The 22,075-nt window shown below is 52.2% G+C and overlaps 1 protein-coding gene across 1 annotated transcript in view; it reads right to left on the reverse strand.

Annotated features, from left to right (window-relative positions):
• Window positions 1–22,075, reverse strand: part of TG (thyroglobulin) — a 233,512-nt gene that overhangs the window by 198,668 nt on the left and 12,769 nt on the right. The window contains exons 8-18 of the mRNA XM_046016730.1: window positions 21,975–22,075; window positions 17,416–18,510; window positions 16,408–16,995; window positions 12,193–12,432; window positions 9,950–10,087; window positions 9,508–9,585; window positions 8,811–8,923; window positions 7,284–7,386; window positions 6,278–6,478; window positions 1,989–2,201; window positions 282–436 (exon numbers count right to left, since the gene is read on the reverse strand). The exon at window positions 21,975–22,075 is cut by the window's right edge and continues 85 nt beyond it. Coding sequence (XP_045872686.1) covers window positions 282–436; window positions 1,989–2,201; window positions 6,278–6,478; window positions 7,284–7,386; window positions 8,811–8,923; window positions 9,508–9,585; window positions 9,950–10,087; window positions 12,193–12,432; window positions 16,408–16,995; window positions 17,416–18,510; window positions 21,975–22,075 — 3,025 coding nt within the window. The remainder of the gene's footprint in view (window positions 1–281; window positions 437–1,988; window positions 2,202–6,277; window positions 6,479–7,283; window positions 7,387–8,810; window positions 8,924–9,507; window positions 9,586–9,949; window positions 10,088–12,192; window positions 12,433–16,407; window positions 16,996–17,415; window positions 18,511–21,974) is intronic.

Genomic DNA, 22,075 nt, shown 5'->3' on the forward strand with positions numbered 1-22,075 from the left:
TCCAGCCAACAGCGAGCCGTGCTTGGTGCATCGTGAGCCCCCAGCACACATCTGGTTTGACATCTTTACACAGAAAGAATGGCCAGTGATGAGTACGGATTCCACCCCACCACTCTGCGATTAGCCTTGGCCAAGGGACATTCTTGTCCTAAACCTCACTTTGCCTATTGGTAAAATGAGTGAGAGGTGAACCCTCAGTTCATTTGAGCCCTGAGGTCCTCTGCCACAGTGACCCCGAGCCCAGTCCAAGCCCCCACTCGTGCGGAAGGTCAGGGACATACCTGGATCTGACAGAAGCCACGGGCCACCAGCTCATCTAAGATGAAGACCTGGAAAGCCAGCAGCAAGCCCGCGTAGTCAGCGCTGCACATCTTGCCGGGCGGGAGCCGGAGCTGGAACTGCCCTTGGGTCTGGAGGGTCTGCCACAGCTGGGGCCCTGCACACAAGCCCCGGAGGTCAGCAGACATGGGCAACACACCTGGGGGATGCCTTTCCTTTGTTTTTTTTCTCTGCCAAAATCACCCTTCTTCATTTAGCTTAGAACACACAAGCACTACCACCTTGCACTATCGTCCTCAGAGTCTAAGCACTTCGTAGCATGATGGCTCTGAAATTGCTCAGCATCCTCATGGCCTGCTCCGTCCTGCCTCAGCTTCTAAAGCACACCGCTCTACATTTTGGGGTTCCAGGTGGGACATTCTTCTTAGAAAATCTTCCGTGTTATCTTGCATTCAAAACAGGGCTGCTACATAGGATTTTCCAGTTAAGATGGGACACCATAGACTATATGAAAGGCATACTCTAAGATTGTTCAGTGCACAACCTATACAGTCATACACAGTGGCCCTGCATACAACGTTAAGGGCTCAAGACCCACTCCCCTCTTCTCCCAAGTGCCTTACTCTAGATCCAGTCTTGACTAGCCTGGTCTTAATTTCAGCTTAGGGCACTTTGTCACCCTCAGGGAGACAGACTATTTATTTGTCCAAATCATATTGGCCTTTTTCTGGACATTTTTTTTTTTTTTTTTAGCAGGAAGAGGGGCAAAGGGAGAGGGAGAATATTAAGTAGACGCTAAGCTCAGTGCAAAGTCCAGTGCGGGGCTTGGTCCCACCACCCTGCGCTCAGGACCTGAGCCAAAATCAAGAGTCAGATGCTCAACCAACTGAGCCACCCGGATGCTCTTCTGGATAGCACATTTGGTTTTTTGTTTTTTGTTTGTTTTCTTTTTGATCCCAGACAGCTTTGCCACAAATACTGTCTTCTGACAGCCACCCAAAGGCTTGTGACAGCCCCAGGATCTGGGCATCTGTCTCAGACACTCCTCCCAGTGCACTGGGTGGACCCTGCGTGGGTCCCAACGCCCTCCCCGGCCCTGCCAGCCTGTGAGTAATCATGGCCAGCCTCAGCCAAGGCAGATGCAGTCAGAGCCCACTATGGCCTCACAGCCATGTGGGCGCACCAACAGGCTCACTGGGAGAGCAGGAGAGAGGACCTCTGCTGACATTCCAAGGGCCCAGCCACACAGCCATCAGAACTGATGCCCACCTAGAGGGTCCAGGCCCCAGAGCTCTGCCAGGCATTAGCCACGGAGCCCCAGACGGACCCAGAAGAGAGAGAGGCTGGCGAGTCAGCATTGCTCTCAGAGCCCAGACCAACAGCTCTGAGCTTGTCAACACCACAGTAACCAGTATGGCTACCGGAACACCTACTCCTAATTATAGTCCTGGATCCACGACGTCCCAGGAGAGCCCGAGACGCTGGCAGTTCTTCCAAGGAGCAGATTGTTCCAGAGAAGCCCCAAATAAAGCTTAACATTAGGAGTCTGTGAAGCACCTCTGCTCCTTCTAGAACATGCTTCGTGGGGCCCTCCCTCCTCCTCCTGATGCCACCCGGCTTGCCATGGGAATGCTGCACGCGGGCGGGGGGAAATGCAGCTGCTCCGCCCTGAGCCCCAAGAGAAAGCCGGGTGCTGGGTGGCCACTCACGCTGGCAGGCGTGGGGCTGGGGCGGCTGGGACACCCAGCGCTGCTCCTCAAGGCTACAGACCAGCGGCCGCGGCAGGAAGGCGCTCCGATAGCCCGGGCCGCACAGCAGCCGGCACCGCTGGACCGGGGCTCCTCCTGCGCCCGAGGCTCGCTCACACAGGATCACTCCGCCGGCCACAGCCGGAGTGCTGAACGGCAGCGGGCACTGGGGGCCTGGAAGGAAAGAGGGGCCACTGTGGGCGCTAGCCGCACAAGGGGCTCTGACTTCTCCCCTTCCCACGCCCGCTCCCCTCCCTCTCCGCCCTCTTCTTGGGCAGGCGCAGCCTCTCTGCTTGAACAGACTCCTGAGCGGGAACCACTCCCAGGTCTTCCTCTCCAGCTTGGATCCTCCGAGCTCCTTCCCACCTGTAAGTCCAGTTGCCACCTGGTTGTCTCCACGTCGAAGGCAACCCGCCAGACCTCCTCACTTGGGGCCAGGTCTGCTCCTGCATCGGTGTCCCGAGCTCAACATGCACCCCAACCCCCAGTTGTCCCAAGCAAAACACGCAGCAGCACCCCCCCCCCCAGATGGTCCCATCCCCTTTACCTGGAACTAGGGAGGGCTGCGGACCACCCCTTCCCGACCTTCTGTCCTCTCTGCACTCCCTTCAGCCACCTGTTCCCAAAACACTACCTCCAGAAGCTTCCACACCCGGCTCCATCCCATCCAAGCCCGCCCACCAGTGGAGATGCCCCCGTGAAGCTGGCCACAGGCTCTCAATTGCCCCAAGGGCCTACGGACCCGACCTTCCCTCTCTTCTCTCATCCCTCCAGCAGCTCTGCTTCTGCAGGGCTATCGCTCCCTGAAACACAGCCTGCTTATGCACCCCGAGGCCTTCCCTTCGCCTGCCCAGCTGCCTCGAGGACTCCTTTTTTGACCCTGCATTATGAGCTCAACATCCCCTGCTTTCTAAGTCTTTCCGTGGCTCTCCCAGGTGGACATAGCGAGCTCTCAGGCCTCCTGGGGTGGACCTCCACGGGGTCAATCATCCAAGACTTATCACCTGCACGCCGGCCTCCCTGCTGCACAGAGCCAGGGCAGGAAAGAGGGACCTTCTCCTCTGTTCCCCCAGAACATAAGCTCTGGGAATATATGTTACGTAAGTGGGCGAACAAGTAAATGAAAGAACACACACTCTCGGTGAGCCAATCTCATACATGACCAGAGTTTTAGCTAATTATCGGACTCTCGGGCTCAGCCTTGCTGCCTGCATGGGTCTGGTTCTCACAGCTGTAAGCCACAAGTGACTTGAGGGTACTCGGGGGGGCCTCAAAGAGGGAGGATGACCTATCCTGACCTCCAGGGTACAGAGGACCTCTCCTTAATACCCACACTGGCATCGGATCAAGGTTTTGCAGTAATCGGCCGTGGGCTTGCTGAGTTGGTTCTCACCACGTGCCATGTGTCTGGGGGGACGGGGAGAGTCAGCCTGTGGGCTCAGGGGCCAGCTGGCAGGGATTTGAATCCCGGCTCCATCATTTTCTGGCTGAGCACCTTAAGCATGTTAATTAACGTCTCTGTGTCTCCGCTTCCTCCTCTGTAAAAACGGTGATGACAAGCAATGACGCTACCTCCTAAAGACGGTGGGAATCGAAATGAATTAAGACCCATAAAGAGCTCGGGGAAGTTACCGACACAGAATAAATGGTCATTAACGTTAGTCATTATTATGGACAACAGCAAGAGACTACGTTACTGCCTGCGCTGGAAATTTTAGGACATGAATTAAACCTTTCAGAACAAAGAAGGGGCATTTGGTGCCCCGCCAGGGTAAGCTGCCCGTCGCCATATGTGATCGTTAACCACGAATTTCTGAGTTTGTGAAACTCTGTCATGATCAGTATTTCACTGCCCCTTACTCAAAATAAGCCCATGACGTCGGCAGCCCTGGTGTTGTCATCCTTCCCCTTACAGAGGAAGAAACTGAATGTTGAGGATCTGGAGGGACAGAGCCAGCACCTGGGCACGGGTCCTCTGAATGTAACCGCTACCCCGGGAGAAAAGGGCTTCCCCTTTCCTGGTGCTGCTCAGAGCTGGGAACGCACACCCACCCCCGCTGTCCCCTCCTCTGCGCTCCCCCTCCCCCGTATCTCCTCTGGAGCCCTCCACACTGGCAGTTATAATAATATCTCCAAGGGCCCTGCTCTCTTCTGGGCTCAGGCAGGGTCATCTCATTGATGGGGAAAATGGAGGCTCAGAGGAGCTAAGTGACCTGCCCAGGGACACACAGCTCGGTAACTGTGTGCCAGGGCTATCCTGAGTGCCTCTCCTGAACCGATTTCATCTTCAAAGCAACTCCGTGGGGGAGGACTATTGTCACCCTCCAGCCACAGATGAGGACAGCGAAGCACAGGGCGGTTAGCCTTTCTGCTCTAAGTCCTAGGGCTGCCAGGAGAGAGCCAGGCATGGCCCCTGAGGCTGTGCTCCGAGCCACCAGGCTGAGGAGTTGATAAAGACTATTTGAATTAATCCTAACAATGACTCAAGAAATTGCTACATGTGCTGGGAATCCCTCAGACTGGGAAACTGAGGTCCAGAGAGGTTAAGGGACCAGCCCAAGGTCACCCAGCAAGGGAGTAGAAGCATTGGCATTCAAGTCTGCCTGGTCCCCACATCTGGTTTTCTCTGCCACACTCTGCAGACATGTCAGAAGGAGGAGCCTTGTGGTCGGTGCTGGCCTGTCGGTGTGTCCTGCTTGCTGGCTCTGAGACTGGACAGGCTGATGAATGCCTGCGAGCCCCAGTTTTGTCCCCCATAACATGGGGAGATGGGACCGTCCTATTCATTAGCACCGTTGGGGGGCAAAACTGAACTACGAGATGTAAAAAGCACTTTCAGCGGGTCAATCTCTTGCACACATGAGCCACTGTCCTGGACCCTGGCAAGGCCATGTCACATGGGGTCTTCCCAAACCTTACAGGACCTGTGCTCCCAGCCCTGTTCCTCGAGGAGACACATCCGTCTATGTCCTCGGTCCCAGACAGTGAGAGCTACTCTTAGATGACGAGGAAGCTGGATGCTGTTTCTACCCTGACCAAGGCTGACACGGCCCCTCTGTGGGAAGCACATGACAGGGAGTTCCGCCCATAAATACCCATCAGGCACCTCCTATGTTTCCTGCTTGGTGACAGCTGCTCCCGGCCCCAAAGATGAGCGTGACAGGGTCCTGCCTTGTCCAGTCCTGGACAGAAGAGCACACCAGAGCTCAGGAGGACAGGCGTGTGGGGAAAGGCATGGGCACACCACAGGAGGGGGAAGAGACAAAAGGGAAGGAGTCCTGCAGAGAGAGGGGGCAGCTCTTCCTTCCACCCTGCTTGGGCAGCCTCCCCCGGTCTCCTAACAAATATAAATCCACACTTACAAATCCACAGCAATTCTTTTTACACATACAACCCTCTAGGCCTAACGAAACGCCTCCGCCTTTCAGAACGTTGCAGACAGACTACGAAATTTTAAAAATAAAGCAATAAACCAATAAGGACGGCGAAAGAAAGGCAGCTGCAATGAAATCAGAATCATAGCGCAGTATTTCTCCATCCCACCAGACTCAATGCCCCAATTTGCAATCAATATTTTGCAGCATCTTCCTTTACCGTCCTGAAATGGAATTCACACAGAGTCTAACCCACTTGCTCATACAAATTTTAAAATGACTATAATATCCTGTGACTTGAGTATACAGGAAAAATAAAAGGTAAGTCATTGAAAACCAAGTATATATATTTTAGTCTGTAATCATATGTTTCAATATTGTATTATATATTTATCTGAAAGATATTTTTAGTATTTGGTACCAAAACAATTTTTTGAACTAAAACTAGAAATAAATCAAAACCTCCACACATTTCTGAAGCCTTCCAGCTGGGATGGCCCCATCCCCACTGAGATCCTGCCATCAGGCCCCCTTCCCCACTCGAGGATAGGGAGACCAAGACCCTGAACCCCCAGCAGACTAGCACCCCTGTTCTGAGATACCAGCTCTGGGGATCCCTGCCCAGACCCTCCTGGACTTCAGCTGCAGGGCTGAGCACTCTTAGGAAGTAGACACAAGTTTGGGCATCACGAGAATCCACTGCCTCCACATCCCCAGCCCCTCGCCATCGCCCCTCCCGCCCCCACTCCTCTGGTGCCTGGGAGTCCTCCCCAGCTTGCGTAAAGGAAGAGATGAGCAGCAACTCCCCCCGCCCCAGTCCCCCCCCCCCCCACACACACAGCAGCCCAGGGAGCGCCTCCCAGGGTCACAGCTTACTCTCACAGGCCGGCTGGCTCCCAGCCACACGGGTCCCAGGCACCTCCTCTCCGCTGTCCAGGACACACCAGCAGATGCCTTGGGCCGGGTCACACTGCACGGGGGAAAATCCTCCGTCCTCCGCCCTGCAGGCTGGGGCAGAGCCTGAGCTGGCTCTCCTGGATGGGACCCCACTCAGGAGTACTTCACAGAGGCTCGGGCCTGGACGCAAAGACAATTGCAATGGGCCCCTGGCCCACATAGCTGCCACCACTTACGGCTCCCAACTGCCACCCCCCGCCACCTGCCGCCAGCCACCTGCTGGGCCCTCCAGGGTCTGGGGCTGTCTTCCCGCTGGGGGGCTAGACGGGGATACGGCAAAGACTGGGCCTTGGTCAGATCGGTACTCCCCCTACACACACACACACACACACACACACACACACACACACACATGCCCACGTACTGCTGTCACAGAACGAGGCATCTTTAAGGAGACTGAACAAGTAGGGGAGAGAGTTACAGTGCAGAGTGAAAAGGGGAGGAGGACGATGTGCCGCGTCGTCTGGGAGCCCGCTGAAATCACTGCCCTCCGCCCTGGAAGGGAGGCCAGTCCGGAAGGACTGATGCATGGTCTGAGCAGGAATTAGCCGGGGAGGGCACAAGGGCAGGTGGCTGAACCAGTGCACGTGAAGACCCGCGGGGAAGAGAGCGTCCTCCTTCATGAAAAGTCTGACTACAGTTTATAACACCCAGTCCTGAGAGCAGAAGATGCAACAAAGGAGAGACCAGGCAGGGGCCAGTGCGGCCTCTGTGATATACAGCCAGTGCCCCCAGAAAGCCCCAGAGCCACCGTATCTGGGACCATGCTGGTCTGCGCTTCTTGGGTCCTCCCCGCCAAAGAAGCCACTGTCCCTCTTTCACAGGTGAGGAACTGAGGCTTAGGGAGGGGAGAAGCTTCCAGAGCCATGCGATGGGGAGCCAGTGCTCATGGCAGGCAGGGGCAAGCGGAGAGGCAACCACTCACATGGGACGCTGTTGTTCATGCTGGGAGGCGTGCCCACCCCTGAGGCTGGGTCCATACACCAGCGGCCGGCCTCCAACTCCTGCAGCCTGGCAAACTCTCCTGTCTGAGACAAAGCCAAGGGCCCGTCACCCCAGGGAAGATGCTACTGCAGCCCACAGGTCAGCAGGCAGATGTCCAGAAAGTTCCTTTCAAAACTATGGTGAGGGTTTCTCCAAAAAGAGAGGAAGACGCCATCTGCTACAGACCCTTGACATACGTTCTTGGAACTGATGGTTACAATAACCCCAAGAGGCCAGGCCCACAGTTCTCTTCTTTTAGGGCGGGAGAAACTGAGCCTCAGACACGTGAAGGGTCAGAGAACATCCCAGATGGCCTGGGTCTAAACCCATCCGGCCCCAAAGCCCAGCCACTCTCCTGCTTCAAGCTCCCCAGCCCAGTGCCAGAAATGATTTTCCACAAGCACCCCTGGGAGAAAGGGGGTCTGCAACATGCAACATCTGTAAGAGAGAATGAAGAAATCAGCAGAAGGCAGCGACCCCGACTGTATCTCGCTGGGCCCTTCTCTCCCAGACCGTCCTGGGACCAGCTGGGGAACACTGAGCAAGGCCTTCAATCTGCTGGGCCTCAGTTTCCCCACTAAAAGGAAAAGGAGGTAGGACTAGACTGATGCCTGCACACACTCCTTCTAGGAGCCTTGATGATAGAAGTTGTCCTGCTCCTGCATCTGGCACAGAAAAGCATGAGAACCAGCAGGTGCACTGCAGAGAACCAGCTGCCCGCAGCCTCCTGGCTGTCACTGAGGCCTTTCTGGGCTTCTGCCCACCACTCCTTATTTCATACTCTGCTGTGCCTGGTTCACAGGCAAGAAATGGCAGTAGGAGCACCTGACAGTAACAGGAAGCACAACCACGAGGACCACTCCATGCCAATCCTCAACAGCCCCCCCACACGCCCAGAGTGTTACGCAGTCCCTAGGTGGCAGGGACCCTACTGCCCCCTTTCTACACAGAGAGGCCCAGAGAGGTCAGGTGTATGCCCCTGGTTACATAGCTTGGAAGCTATACAGGTAAGATTCAAATGCAAGGAAAATTTTGAAAGCATTTTACAGGAGAAAGGTTTAAAATTGAGAACATTCTAGTCACTAATTGAACTTCTCCGAGAGAGCTAGGTCAAAGGCTCAGCCACCCAGTTGGGGCAGTGGAAGGCTTGAGTCCTGTTCCTGGCCCCTGGGGCCTCCACGGGAGACAGGCTGAGAAACCACTCCTTCAGGGCCGGCTCAGAATCGCTCTTCCCTCAGACAAAAGCTGTGGCTTTGTTTTTACCTTGTTTTTAAAGAATAGATCTTCTCTGTTATTATCAGTATGTTATGTTCATCACCATACAATACATCATTAGTTTTTGATGTCATGTGACCGCCTATGAGTTTTTAACTAAAACAAGTTGATTGAAAACTAGAAAAACCATCCTCATGTATGTGAGAAAGCTCTGGCTCCCATCTCAAACCCTCCTAGGCCTTCAGAGCCTTACCTCTAGGCAGGTTGGGATGAACAGGTCTTCTGGAGATGGGTTTCCCTGGGATGCAGCCTGTTTCCAGCTGGAGAGCAGCCCAGTGGCTCGAGATGTCTCACAGGCCGTGGGGCCTGAGGGAGAGAGACAGTGAAACTCCTAACTGACTGGCCGTGGGTGCAGGGGGGAAGCAGGGAGCCCAGGAAGTCCCTCCATTGGGGTAGATGGAGGGACCCTGCACAGGTATCTGGAACCTCAGAGGAGAAGCAGGCAATGGTTGAAGGACAGAGACCCGTGGGGGAGGAGGGGTGTATCATCCTTGAATGTGATGTGGGTCTTGATGACATGAGTCTGAGCCCCAGGAGGGAGGCTGGCGTCTTGGGCAGCTGTGGGATGGTTGTCAGACTGTGAGACAGCAGAAGCAGATGAACGTGTCCTGGGAGGAGGGGGGAGGAAGGGGACTCCAGGTTCTTTCTCTGTGGTCGGTGACTCTCTCCTCCTAGGAAGCTAGGTGCCCAGATCAGACAGGGCCAAGATCACGAGAGTCTTCCAAGACTGGGGATGTGGGAAAATGTGGCGTGGCTGCCCTTGGGGGTTGGTCTGAGGGCACTCAGGGGCTGATCCAGGAGCATCCCTAGGCTGGGTAACAACAGCGGTCACCGCCGGGCTAGAGTTCCCACCACCAGGATCGGAAGAGAGCTCCTCGAGCTTCACTTACACTGGGGGGCCTGCGGGGAGCGGGCAGTCAGTGAGGCAGGGACGTACTCTCCCTTCCCGTCCACACACCAGCAGTACCCTAGGAAAGAGTCAGGACTCAGTTTAGAAAGTGCGTCAGGGGGTATGTGCCCCCAAACAACTTTCCTTCTGTGCATTCACAGCAGTACCAGCAAGTCCCACATCTCAACCCCCTGCCCCCCGTGCACGATCACACACCCCAATCCCTCCCGCAAGGACTCCCTGGACCTTCCGGCTGGTAGGTCCCAACTCCCATCGAACAGATGGGAAAACCAAAGTTAGAGACACTAAGGGATTTGCCACCCACTGCCCAAGAGGGGCCTCAGCTCACTGATCCCAGCACAAAGTCCTTTGCTCTCCATGACAAAGTGGGGTGTCGCTCCACCACCACCAACCCCCGCCCCAGGGTGCGCATCCCCGCTCACCGGTCCGGGCATGGCACTGCACGGCCTCCCAGCCTCCCCACGCATCGCACTGGGGCACGTAGGGGCCGGGCCGCAGCGGGGCGGCTGCACGTGTGGACTCCCCCAGGAGAAAGCCGCGTCTCTGATAGAAGTCAAGGGCTGTGGAAGGGAGAGAGGGAGCAGCGGCGTGAGCCTCCAGCCTGGAAGGGCCTCGGCCGCGTGGGCTCTGGCACTGACAACAGGCGTGCAGCCACAGGGTCTTATCTAGGGCAGCCCAGCGAGCCGTGGTCGGCCTCCCGCTGGAGCACCTCTCCCGACCTGCTCCTCTCAGAGGGGAGCTCGCGGCTCCCTAGGGCAGACACCAGCGGCCCCCGGTCATGACCCCTCGAGGAGACCAGGACCTTAGACAGTGGGTCTGACGAGCTTCTGCCCGAATCCTGGCACAGCACCTCTCGGTTCTCATGAGTGATCTTAGTGGTCAAGAGCAAGCTCCCCAAGCTCTCTGAACCACAGTCTTCCCACCCGTGAAATGGCTCTAATACTTACCCGACGGGGTAAGTGTGACATTTATGTCTAAAGATCTTGAGCACCAAGCTCGTGCCAAGCTGGGTAAAAGGACTCTCGCGTCCCTCCCCCCACCCAAGCCTCGGGACACTGCGACCACGTGTTGTTTGCCGAAGACACTCTGTGACCCTCATCTCTTGTGGTCCTAGGTCTGCCCCCAGACCCTTCAGGACCTGGAGGTCTACACAGAAACAGCTTCCTCTCCTCTGCGAGATTAGAAACACCTCCTCTCATCTTGAAGAATTCGAGAGAAATGAGCACCCCTGGTCCGTCTCCATGGACCCTTCCTCTTTTCACTACCGCCCAGACATGCGAAGTCAGGACGCGCTGCTAGGTGGAGGGGAACTTCCTTAACTTCTGAAGAAAATGCCATTGTGCCATTCAATGACTAAATCCCAAGAAGTACTTCTCCCCTTCCTCTCAAGTCCCTCCCTAACCAGTGTTCACGACCACGGGAGCATCAGTCCCACGTATCCCTCTGATGACATCAACCCTTGTCCAGGGACGGAATGGAAAATAACTGGTTTCTTGCCGAAAGCAGAAGTCCCTATTTCCCTGAGGAACAGAGAGAAGTGTCTGAGCTTGGGGAGGGGGAAGGGAGGGAGGAGAAAGAAAGTGGGGACAAAAGAAGCAAGAAGGATGGTTTAGCAACACTGACTGGGCTTCCTCTATCTGTCAGGCACTGTGCCAGGCCCCATGACAGAAAGATGAACAATACATGGTGCCTCGCGCTCCGAAAGAGACCACGGGCATGGCAGCGAGGCAGGAAACAAAGATGGTGCTTGCAAGATTCTCACTGGGGTTTGGACACCTGAGCCCCCATCCCCAGGTGGCAGCAGCAGACAACCCTGAGGGGGAAAGCAGGGAGGCCCTGGCCTGCAGGGGTGGGGTTATGGGGAGGGGGGCTCTCGTCTTGGCACGGGTGTTGTCAGGGGGAACGCCGCTTTGCTTTGTGTGACCCCAGCCCAGAGAAGCCCAGAGAGGGAAGCCACTGAGACCATCTGTCAAGGAGCGGGGAGCTCGGGGTGCTGGCAGGAGAGGAATTGTTGGCCCTGCCCAGTTGGTGTGGGGTCAGTGAGAGGCCCGGGAGAGCGGTCGGACCCTCCTGCCCCAGAGGCTTTGGGTGGTGGAGGAAGACCAGGGGCTCTGGAATGAGACAGTCCCAGGCTCTGGGCACCAGGGATCAGTGGGGCAGGGGACAGAGGCTCAAGGGCCCGGACCATCCAGGCTCTGCTAGCTATTCACTGGGTTAACCTGGGCATGTGCCTGAACCCCAGTCTCTGCATGTGAAAGGAATCACAGATGGTGAGCGCGGCACTGATTGCATGGGCTCCTTTTTCCCCAGAGATGTAGAGGGAAGCTTCAGAACAGACCATGAGCATTTCGGCCCAGGTCCCCTCACATTCTAGCAGGAATGTGGCTGCATGGTGGGCTGTGGGCACGGGCTGCGGGCACCATCCGCGGTACGAAATGCAAAGACCTGACCCCACGTGGCTGGGCTGGTGGATTCGGGAATGTACTGGAGAGGCATGCATCGTTCCAGCTTTGACTGGCACACAAAACCGCCTTGTCTTTTCAGGGACCAACCAGCCTGGGAAAACCCGGGCCACAAAGTCCTGAGGAGGACTGAAGGGCAGCTAACTCAAGCCCTTGCCTCCCCAACGAGCTGGAACAAGAAGCCAGAAGCGCACGGAACTCACTGGACTGAGCAGCCAGACGAATGGCGTAATCGCCCCCGGTCAGAAACTTCTCTGACAACATCTCCCGGAGTGGAGAGAGTTGAGGAAGGGGGAGCTCCTCGTTGGTCAGCCGGATGCCTTTGGCTGCCAGGAAACTCTCTCCCAGAGGGAACCAAGAACTGTTGGAAGCCAAAACAATCTCTTCTGTTTCCTTAATAAACTTCAGGACACGAAGCTTCACCATCTCGCAAGAGCCAGGACCTGGGGGAATAGAGAGATCATGGCTGGACACTCGGACCCTCTGAGATGCGTGTGCACATACATAGACACATGTGTCTGCCACGACTGCTTCCTTCACCCAGCTCTTTTTACAGCCTGGAATGTTCCTTCTGTTTCATCTCTACAATTGCACTCACTCACCATTTACAGAGGACCTGATGTGTAAGAAGTTGAGTAAAACTAACGTCTATTCCACACCAGACATTATTCTAAGTGTGTTTACACGGACAATCTGATTTAATCTATACAACAGCCCAATAAGATAATATTCTTAGCCATGTGTTATGGATGAGAAACTGAGGCATGGACAAGTCACATAACTTAAAGTCCTGTAGGCTCCATCCTAGCTAACAAGTAGTTGATTCAGAATTCTAGTCTAGTCAGTATGACTCCAGAACCAGAGATCTTGACCAGCTGCCTCCAGTGGAAGGATGGAGAGCTATAGATGGATGGGTGGATGGATGGATGGATGGATGGATGGATGGATGGATGGATGGATAGAAGGATATTAGGAGTTAAAGGGAAACATTGTAGGTTAGTAGAGAATAACTCTTGCAAAGAGAAAAGAGCATGGTTCTCAGAGCATGGATTAAATGTCAGCTGCATAACTTATTAGCTGTACTGTTTTGGATAAAGTGTTTAACTCTTCTGAGCTTCAGTCTGGTGATCTGCGAAACGGGGATGATTGGGACATCATCTTCATAGGATTTTTATAATTATTCTATGACATGTTGCAGCTGAAGAGCTTGGCACAGTGTCTGGCCCATGTTGTCTCTGAAATTATCACCATTAACAAAAGTCACACTGGCCATATTTATTCACAAACGACCACTTAGTAAATTCATCAGGGAATGTGTTCAGTGGGTCCTTTTGACAGCATGGAATCAGCAGAAACCCTTGACTTCTGGAATTTGACAACATTATTGCTTTCTATGGATGTTCTTGATCAAATAATCGATCCTATCAATCCCAGGGATCAGGAATCCATGAAGTGAAAACTCCCATTATAGAAATCTAAGTTTGCTATCCATTTGCTATCCATTCCAGAAAGGAATGGAAATTCTGTAACTGGACATATGAGATTCGTTTTGACACATAAGACCTTTTAAAATCTGGCTCAAGTTTATAATTACCTTCTTCTTCCATCACTCCCTCCCAAGTCCCTTCCCTTCCTATGTCACTGAGCTTTTGCCCACCCCATTCCCAACAAAGCAGACCCTTTTTTGGCTGCCCTGACCTGGCATATACCATTTCCTCTATTAGGAAGGGCCTGCCACCCATTTTTGGGTGGGCAAACATCCTTCACAATTCAGAAGATGATGCCACACAAACCTTTACCCAACCCCTCAACCCATGAATAGCCCCAGTCTCTGGGCATATCCTCCATTGGTTTTCTGTGTTCATACTTCCAGCACTTCTGTTTATTATTTACATGATGACATGTCAGTTTCCCTCACTAAGCCCCTGGGAGGAGACACCACACCCTTCTTAGGATTGTCTTCCCATCATACATCACAGTGTATACAGTAGTTGTCCATAATTGCATATTACCTAAAGAAAGAAAAATTTCAAGCAGGCTGGAGATTATGATATGGACAGGAGCTGACCTCATGCCCCTGGAGGCAGGACCATCTGCCCTGCTTACAGGTAGGAAGGTCACTGGTCACTTTATTACTTAATGTCAGTTGCATGAATACAACCATTTAGGAAGGACTCTCCGTGCACCACGCCCCGCACATGGATTACCTTTTACAAAGCTCACCACAACCTTTAAGGGACTTATCGATTCTTACGCAGACCTTACTGATTAAGTCAAGGTTGTGACTCTGGCCACAGAGTAGTCGGTGGTAGAAACAGGGCTGAAGACCCCAGCAGAACCTGTACTGTGTCCTCTAGGCCAGCCCTTCTCAAGCTTTTGGGAACATCAGAGCCTCCTGGGGAGCCTGGAGAGAGGCAGGGATCCATTCAGCAGGTGGGGTCCAGTATCCCAAATTTCTATCAGCTTCCCTAAGTGATGCTAATGCTGCTGATGAACCACACCTGGAGGGTCAAGTCTCCAAACCCCTGGTCATCAAACTCTCTGGGTCATATGCCCCATCAACAAAAGAGTTTGAACGAGTGCCCCCAGAACATGTGTACTTCTTTACTTGTAAAGCGAATACACGTACGACTGTAATAATATATTAGGGAAAGTTTGCTCCGCTGTTCCAGCTGTTAAAAATACGTCATTGCAAAACCAAACGCAGAACTTGAGAAGGAAGAGATAGACACTACCTGCAGATGGGAGCTCTATACTTGCTTCCCAGTAGATTAACCTGTACCCTCGGAGTGGTCTTGGTACTCCCGGGAAAGGCCTGCAGATTCGCAGCCCAGTTCAAACGCTTTGCCCGACACTCAGGCCAAGGCGAGCAAACCTAGCTACTTGAGTGACAATGTGCTTTTGGTCTCAGCAACTTGGGCCTCAAAATTTGGACGTGAAGAGGACTAAATTCAGCGTTAAAGCATCTGAAATTATGGGAAAGTTCTCACGTGGGAGACTGGACTGTTGGCATAGAGAATCTCAAAAAAATGAAGGAGACTTTTTATACAACAGGCATGCCAATACCGATCCATTCCCTTGGAGGGTCTGCCTGCTGCTAGGACTCAGGACTTCACCTGGGGTACTACTGTTCTTACTGCATGCTCCTACGACCCAGCATTCTAAAAACCCACTTGCTGCTAAAGCCTAAATTTTGGCGAATGTCAGAATCATCGGATTGACGTTATCATGATCCAGAAAGATGTGGAGAGTGTTGAACGTTGCAAAGAATGGACTGAGAGATTTCTTTGGCCTTGAAGAGCTGTAATATCCCCCTGTAATATTAGCAAGTGCTGGTTGGAGAGGTTCTCATTTGATAATAAGTGTTGAATCCATCTTGTTATCCTTTCAAGCTTCCAGCATGGCCTCTTGGTAACAAGTCATTTTAATTTAAGACAGAGTCAGCCTCATTCTGCTCATGCTTCACATGCCGCAGCTCTCCTATGAGTCCACCTGCCACAGAGCGGAGCTTATCAACCTCCTTTGGCTGCTCTCCAATCAGTCCTGTAATTAAACCTCTCAAATAAATTAAAGGGCCTTTGAAGACAGGGGTACTTCCTGAGGTCCAGGGCACCTAGCATGTCCTTGTGAGTAGAATCACATTGTGTGTTGCTCAATCCAAAGGTCTACCTAATTTATGAGAGATTACCAAGGGGCCAGAGCCACACCATATCCACTTTATAGACTTCCTCGGTCCTAAGATCATGCTTTGCCCACAGACAACATCCAGCTCAAATTTGAGGCATTGATTTAAATAATCAATCATACAATGAACTACATTAACTTCAAACTACGTTAAAATTTAAAAATGACCTACATTAACCTTGCCAACACCTTCTGCAGTGGTGTAGGGAAGTGACTTCCTTTCCATGAGCTTTGGTGTTATGGTCTGAATGCTCATGTCCCCCCAGAATGTGTGTATTGGAGCCCTAATCCCCAAGGTGATGGTACTTGGAAGGAGGACCTTGGGGAGGTGATGAGGTTTAGAAGAAGTCACGAGCATGGGGCCCTCTGGATGGGATTAATGTCTTTAAGAAAAGTTGAGGACACCAGAGGTCTTTCTCTCCGCCATGTGAATACACAGGGAGAAGGTGGTCTTCCGCAAGCCAGGAAGATGGCTCTCACTGGGAAAGGAATCTGCCAACACCTTGATCTGGGACATGCACCCTCTGGAACTGTGAGAAACGTCTGTTGGTGAAGCCACCCAGTGTGCGGTATTCTGTTACAGCAGCAAGAGCTGACTAATGCATTCGGGTGCCTCAACCACGAAAGGCAGGTACCTGGCCATATCTGAACCTCATGCCAGCTTGACAATACCCCCCTACCACACACCCTGCTTGTAAAAACACAGATTCAGCTCTCCACGTGGCGTAACTCACATGCCGGGACCTTGCTCGGTGCTGTCCGGGTGCCTTCCAGTTCGTGACCAGCCTCATTCACACACCAGCAGCTCCGAAGGTCCAAGTGTGCCAGAGGAACGCTGAAGTCAGAGTAGGGCCCTGGGTATCGGCTGAGCTGGCCATTTACGATCTGCCAGAAGAGGTAGGGCTCCAGGAGTATGTTCCCCCCAGCCTGGGTCAGGTTGCCTTCCATCACCGCCTGTGGGACATCTTGGAAAGAAGGGTATCTTGCCAGCCCTGGGAAGATGCCCTGTTGGCCAGCCTCATACAGACTTTGAATAAAGAGACGGAAGCTTCCAGAAGCTGCTTCTCGATAGCTCATGATCTTCCTTAGCAGCTCTGGAGGGGTCAGCTCCTGGCCACTGTTGTTCTGGGCCCCCCATCGCTCGTACCACTCGAAGGCCTGCTCAGGGGGGCCGTCGCATTGCACGGGCCTCCACTGTCCACTGGCGCTGCATTGTGGGACATAACTGCTGGAGAAGGAGGGCAGCACGCTGGAGTCAGAGCCCAGTGCTCGAGCTACCCCAAGGAAGGCTTGCTCAGCCTGTAACTGACAGGGCGTCGGGCCTGTGAGGGACAAGGAGCAGGTAGGTCAGGTGAAAAAGTTCCATGAGCCCAAAAGACCAAGATGAAAACCCCTGACTGTCCAAATCCTATCTAAAACCTTACACGGCCAAAGAAACCCCATCAACCCTAAATCTGTAAATATCGTCTAGACCAAGAGCATCCCCAGCACCAAAGTGGCACCGTTGTGACCAGCTGTTGTCAGCTCTACAGAAAACTTGGAGCTCCTGAAGGCCAAACGAGTCCTGATATTCACTCACCAGAATGGCTAACGGTATCAACACTTCTCTGGACAATTTGTAAGTGAACTGGCTCATTTTGCCTTTGCAGCAGTTACAATGGAATCCATTTTTTCTGCACTGCACCATGTCAGGGCCCCAAGAGAGAATCAGGATCTGTGGCTTGGATACTCAACAGACTTACATCGCTTGAGTTCTCCGGGCACACTTCGAGTTCCAGGAATAGCCTGCCCCTCGGCATCCACGCAGTAGCACTCTGAGTTGAAACACTGGACAGGTAGGAAATGCCCCTCACTGTTACAAGAAGGGACAAACAGGCTGGCCCCAGCGGGCAAGCTGCCTGAGAGGCTTTGCATGAGAGCCCTTTCCTTCTCACACTCTGTGGGGCACCTGGGTCGTGCACCTCGAACCCTGGAGCCAACAACTTCTTTGCCCCGGGAATCCACACACCAGCACTCTCCAGCAAAGCACTGGACATCCTCGTAGTTTCCTTCCGCCGAGCACAGTGGGACAAAAAGGCTGGCAGATGTCTGCTCACAGCCCTGGGAGCTAAGCACCATTTCCATCACGTCACCTAGATCCCTCGCTATGTCTTCTGGCACAGAGAGAGCCTGCTGCAGGAAGAGAAGGAATTCTGGAAGCTCCAGGAGAGAAGCAAGGAACGTCAGGGCATTTTGGTTCTCTTGCAAGTTGATCTCAAAGCCAAAGCTGTCCACAATCAGCCTATTCATAGCATCTCCCTTCTTAGAGGCTTCAGGGGGTTCCGTGGCAGGATTTGAATCTAATCCTAAGGAGAGGGGCTTGGCGAGATGGGTCTCTCCATTCTGGAAGCCTGGGAGACCAAACTGCTGGAAAAACTGACTGAAGTTAAATGTGCCTTTTGTGCCAATGGCTCCAGACAAGTTGAACTGGCCAACATTCACCAAAAATTTACCTCCAAAGAGGTTTTGCTGAAGGCGCTTTGGGTCAGTGGTAAACTGAAGGGCAAGACGAGCCAGTTCTCGGGAGGGAAAAATTGCTCCAATGGCCTCTCTGAGGAGAGTTTCTAAGGCAGGAAACTGTTTATCCTGCCCTTCGACCATTGGGTGGAGAATCCCAGAGTCCACAAAGAGCTCCTTGATCAAGGGAGGGCAGGATGTGGCAAATTTGGCTACTCTTAGAGACGTCCGTCTTCCTTCCGGAGCCACGAACAAGCTGTGTTGGCTGAAGTAGCCGGAGGGCCCGAAGTGAAGTCTAGACAGGGCCCGTCTCCTCTCTGAGACGCAGAGTTGGTCTTCAGCTGCACAAGACAGAGCAAACAGGAGAAATGGTTTCAACGTCAACAAGGAACACTGAGACCACCCCATAGATCCTTCCAGTAGTAAGATGTCAGGCATTTCAACGAAGAACATCAACATTTTGTACCTCTGTCTCCTCTAGCTGTTATTTCTTTATTTTCTTCCCCGCCCCCACTCCCAGCAACATCTGTGGTGGCCATTTGGGGGCGTGAGTGTTCCAGTTAATGTGACTCCCTCTCCTGCTTTTCACTGGAGGGTGACCCCCTACTCGGTTGAGGGTCATGGGCACTGGCACCCTTTCAAAAACCCGATCACACACTCGCACCAAATGTCCTCTCTGTCTCCTCAGCCCAGGATTCCTATCCACCCAGAATTTCAGAACAGGACGTCATTTGGAAGCAGGGTCTTGGCAGATGTAATTAGTTGAAATGAGGTCACCTAGATTTGGGTGAGCTCTAAATCCAATGATAGATGTCCTTCTAAAGCCATGTGAAAACACAGACACGCAGGGAAAAGGGCCACATGAAGATGGGGACAGAAAGCAGCTACATGCCAAAGAAGGCCAAGGGTTAGCAGCCCCCAGAAGCTGGATGGGCCAAGGATGAAAGCCCTTGAGCCTTCAGAGGGAGCTCAGCCCTGCTAACACCTCGATGGCAAACTCTTGGCCTCTAGACTGGGAGGGAATACATTTCTGTTGTTTTAAACCACCTGGTTTGTGGTCATCTGTTACAGCAGCCTTAGGAAACTAATACACCCACAAATCCTATTTGTTTTTAATGAAATTTTTTTCCCTAGCATTCTCTTGTTGGAATTTTTAGTGGACTTTAATACTTCATTATATGTTCTTCACACGGCTGCCTAACCTCTCCTTGTGGGTAGGCTTGTCTAGGCTAACTAGTTTATAGGTTCTTGGAGCATAAGAACCATACTTTAAATGCTATTAGTATTTCCTATAATAAATATTTTCCTATGTTGTAATATATAATACAATATTATATTATAGGAAATAGGGAAATATTTCCTATAATATAATAATGCCCATGCAACAAACACACTTAGCACATTTTTCTAGGCTTCTGGACCTTTCCTTGAAGTTATTAATTAAACAGTGATCAGCTCAGTCAACTCCATGCATGGTTGGTCAGGTCGCTCTATCAGAATAATCTAGCTTGACTGCAATCACATTAAGGAAAAACACTTTAAATTCAAATTCCAAGCATCTCCATCCCACAGGTGGAAACAAGTAAGTTCCATGTTTCTCCATAAAACCATCAATTTTAGAGGTCCTTTTCAGCCACCCACCCATCCACCCCCAACTTTTTAAAATAATCCTTTCCCTTCGGTTCACACGGATGCCAAAAAGGAAGTCAGCCAATTTCCCTCTGTAACCAGGCAACAGAGAAAGAATAGGAACATGTGGTCAGAGAGAGAAAACAGACTGGGAACATCCGAACCCCTAACACATCCCTCAACCAGTCCATGGCTGCCCTGAATGGAAGGTATTACAGGGAGGTATGGAAGAAATAAAGTCCACGGCTTTGCTTATTCTGTTTCCAAATTGAGGGCATATCCCTTCCATTCATTTGTTATGTAGTGTTACCAAGGCAAAAGCATGCAGACATTGATTCCCTGTGGCATTCGTTTGCATGGAAATAGGGCAGATACACCAGAAAGGAGAAAGTAAAAATATATGATCCCCACATTTGGTAACATTCTGGTTTTAATTTGGAAAAACCATAGTTCTCCATGTCCACCTGGAACCGGGAGGGCACAATATTCCCTAGGTTTTAAGAGAATGACAGTCTAATCATAAATACCGTCAAGACAGATCTTCAAAATGTTCTTCGTCTGCGTTCTCACACTTGGCAGATAGAATACTACCGAACACCATGCAGAACACTCAGAATGTTAAGTTGGAGACATCAGTGACTTCACAGGAACTGTTGAATGAACATGAGCACTGGATCTCTTTCGAGACTATAAAAACACTTGCCCGCTTCCTTCACTGTTGGCAATCTTGCGGAATCCATCCAGCTCCTGTGTTCCTTCCTCCTCTCCCTCACCCCTAACTCCCTTCAGGATCTTACTGGTAAGACGGAATAGAGTCTTCCTGGAGTGTCCTATGACAGCTCTCACGTCCATGGCCCTCGCCCCAGACCGCCGCTTCTACTTTTGAATTGGTCCCTGTGCTAGGTTGAACAGTGGCTCCTCAAAATTCACTTCCTTCCTAGAGCCTCAGAATGTGATCTTACTTGGAAATAGGGTCATTGTTGATGTAGGTTGTTAAGATGAGGTCATACTGGGGTCAAGTGGGCACTTAATTTTATATTACTGGTGTCCTTTTGAGAAGGAAGGAAGAGCCACGGAGGCAGACAGGAGGGAAGACAGTCCGCTGATGACCAAGCAGGGTTTGAGGCTCCTGTTGCCACAAACCAGGGAATGTCAGAGATTGTCGGCAACTATCAAAAGCCAGGAAAATGGCAAGGAAGGAGTTTGCCCCCGGAAGCCTTCAGAGGGAGCATGGTCCTCCTGACACTTTGACTTTGAACTTCTAGGCTCCAAAACTGTAAGAAAATATATTTCTGTTGTTCTAAGTCCATGGTTCTGTGGTCATTTGTTACAGCTGCCCCAGGAAAGTAATATAGTCCCCTCCTCAGTCTTCAAGACATGGCAATGACCTTCACACTGGCCCCAGGCCTAGAGTCTAATCTTGCTTTCAACCCACCCTGCTTCCAAGTGCCTGGGTGGTCTTTCTTACACACAAAACCTACCATGGAACTCTCTAGGTTAAAATCCCTCAACCTCTTCACCTGACCTCTAGGATGAAGCCTTTGCTCTGATAAGGAGAACCTCACTGTCTCATCCTGACCATCCCCCTGGGCTTGAAGTGCAGAGCCCCATCCTGAGCCCACCGCAACACTGTTCCTCTGCCCTTCTTGTAGATTCAGCATCAGTACCATAACAGTGCTTATCGTTTATGTCCTTATAATTTGACTCTCCTGCTCAACAGACAGAGAACACCTCTCCTTACCTTCCTCCTGCAGGAAACATCTTTACTTGAGAAGACTAATCAAGCGTCACCTCTTCCATGAAGCCTTCCTGAACGTCTCCTCTTCATACACTCTGCGAGATGGACCTGACCCTCCCTGTTTGCGCTGCTTTTGTTACTGGTACACACTTCTCTCGCAGCACAGTAAACATAATTTTATTTTCTTTCTTCACCTATGAGGCCCTCAATATTCTCTGAGCTCACTGAGGAAGCAACTACGGCTGACATAGGAGGAGAAAGATGTTGGAAGTTAATGACGATAAGTGGGTTTTCCATCATATTGGGCTCGAAGGGCCTCTGGGGGGACACTCAGGAGGCAGCAGAATGAGTGGGCTCTGGAGTGTTTGGTCTGGAGAAGCAGTGAAAGTCATAGGACTTGACGAGAACCAAAGAGAAGGCCCTTGAGGGGCAACCCACCACAAGATGGCCGCGGGCCTCTGCGCCGAGTTCCGTGGATCTCCTTCCCTCGGGCGTCCACACACCAGCACGGGCCTCCCCTCTGGCACTGCACTTCCTGG

This window comes from Meles meles, chromosome 1 (genome assembly GCF_922984935.1).
Source record: "Meles meles chromosome 1, mMelMel3.1 paternal haplotype, whole genome shotgun sequence".
NCBI lineage: Eukaryota > Metazoa > Chordata > Mammalia > Carnivora > Mustelidae > Meles > Meles meles.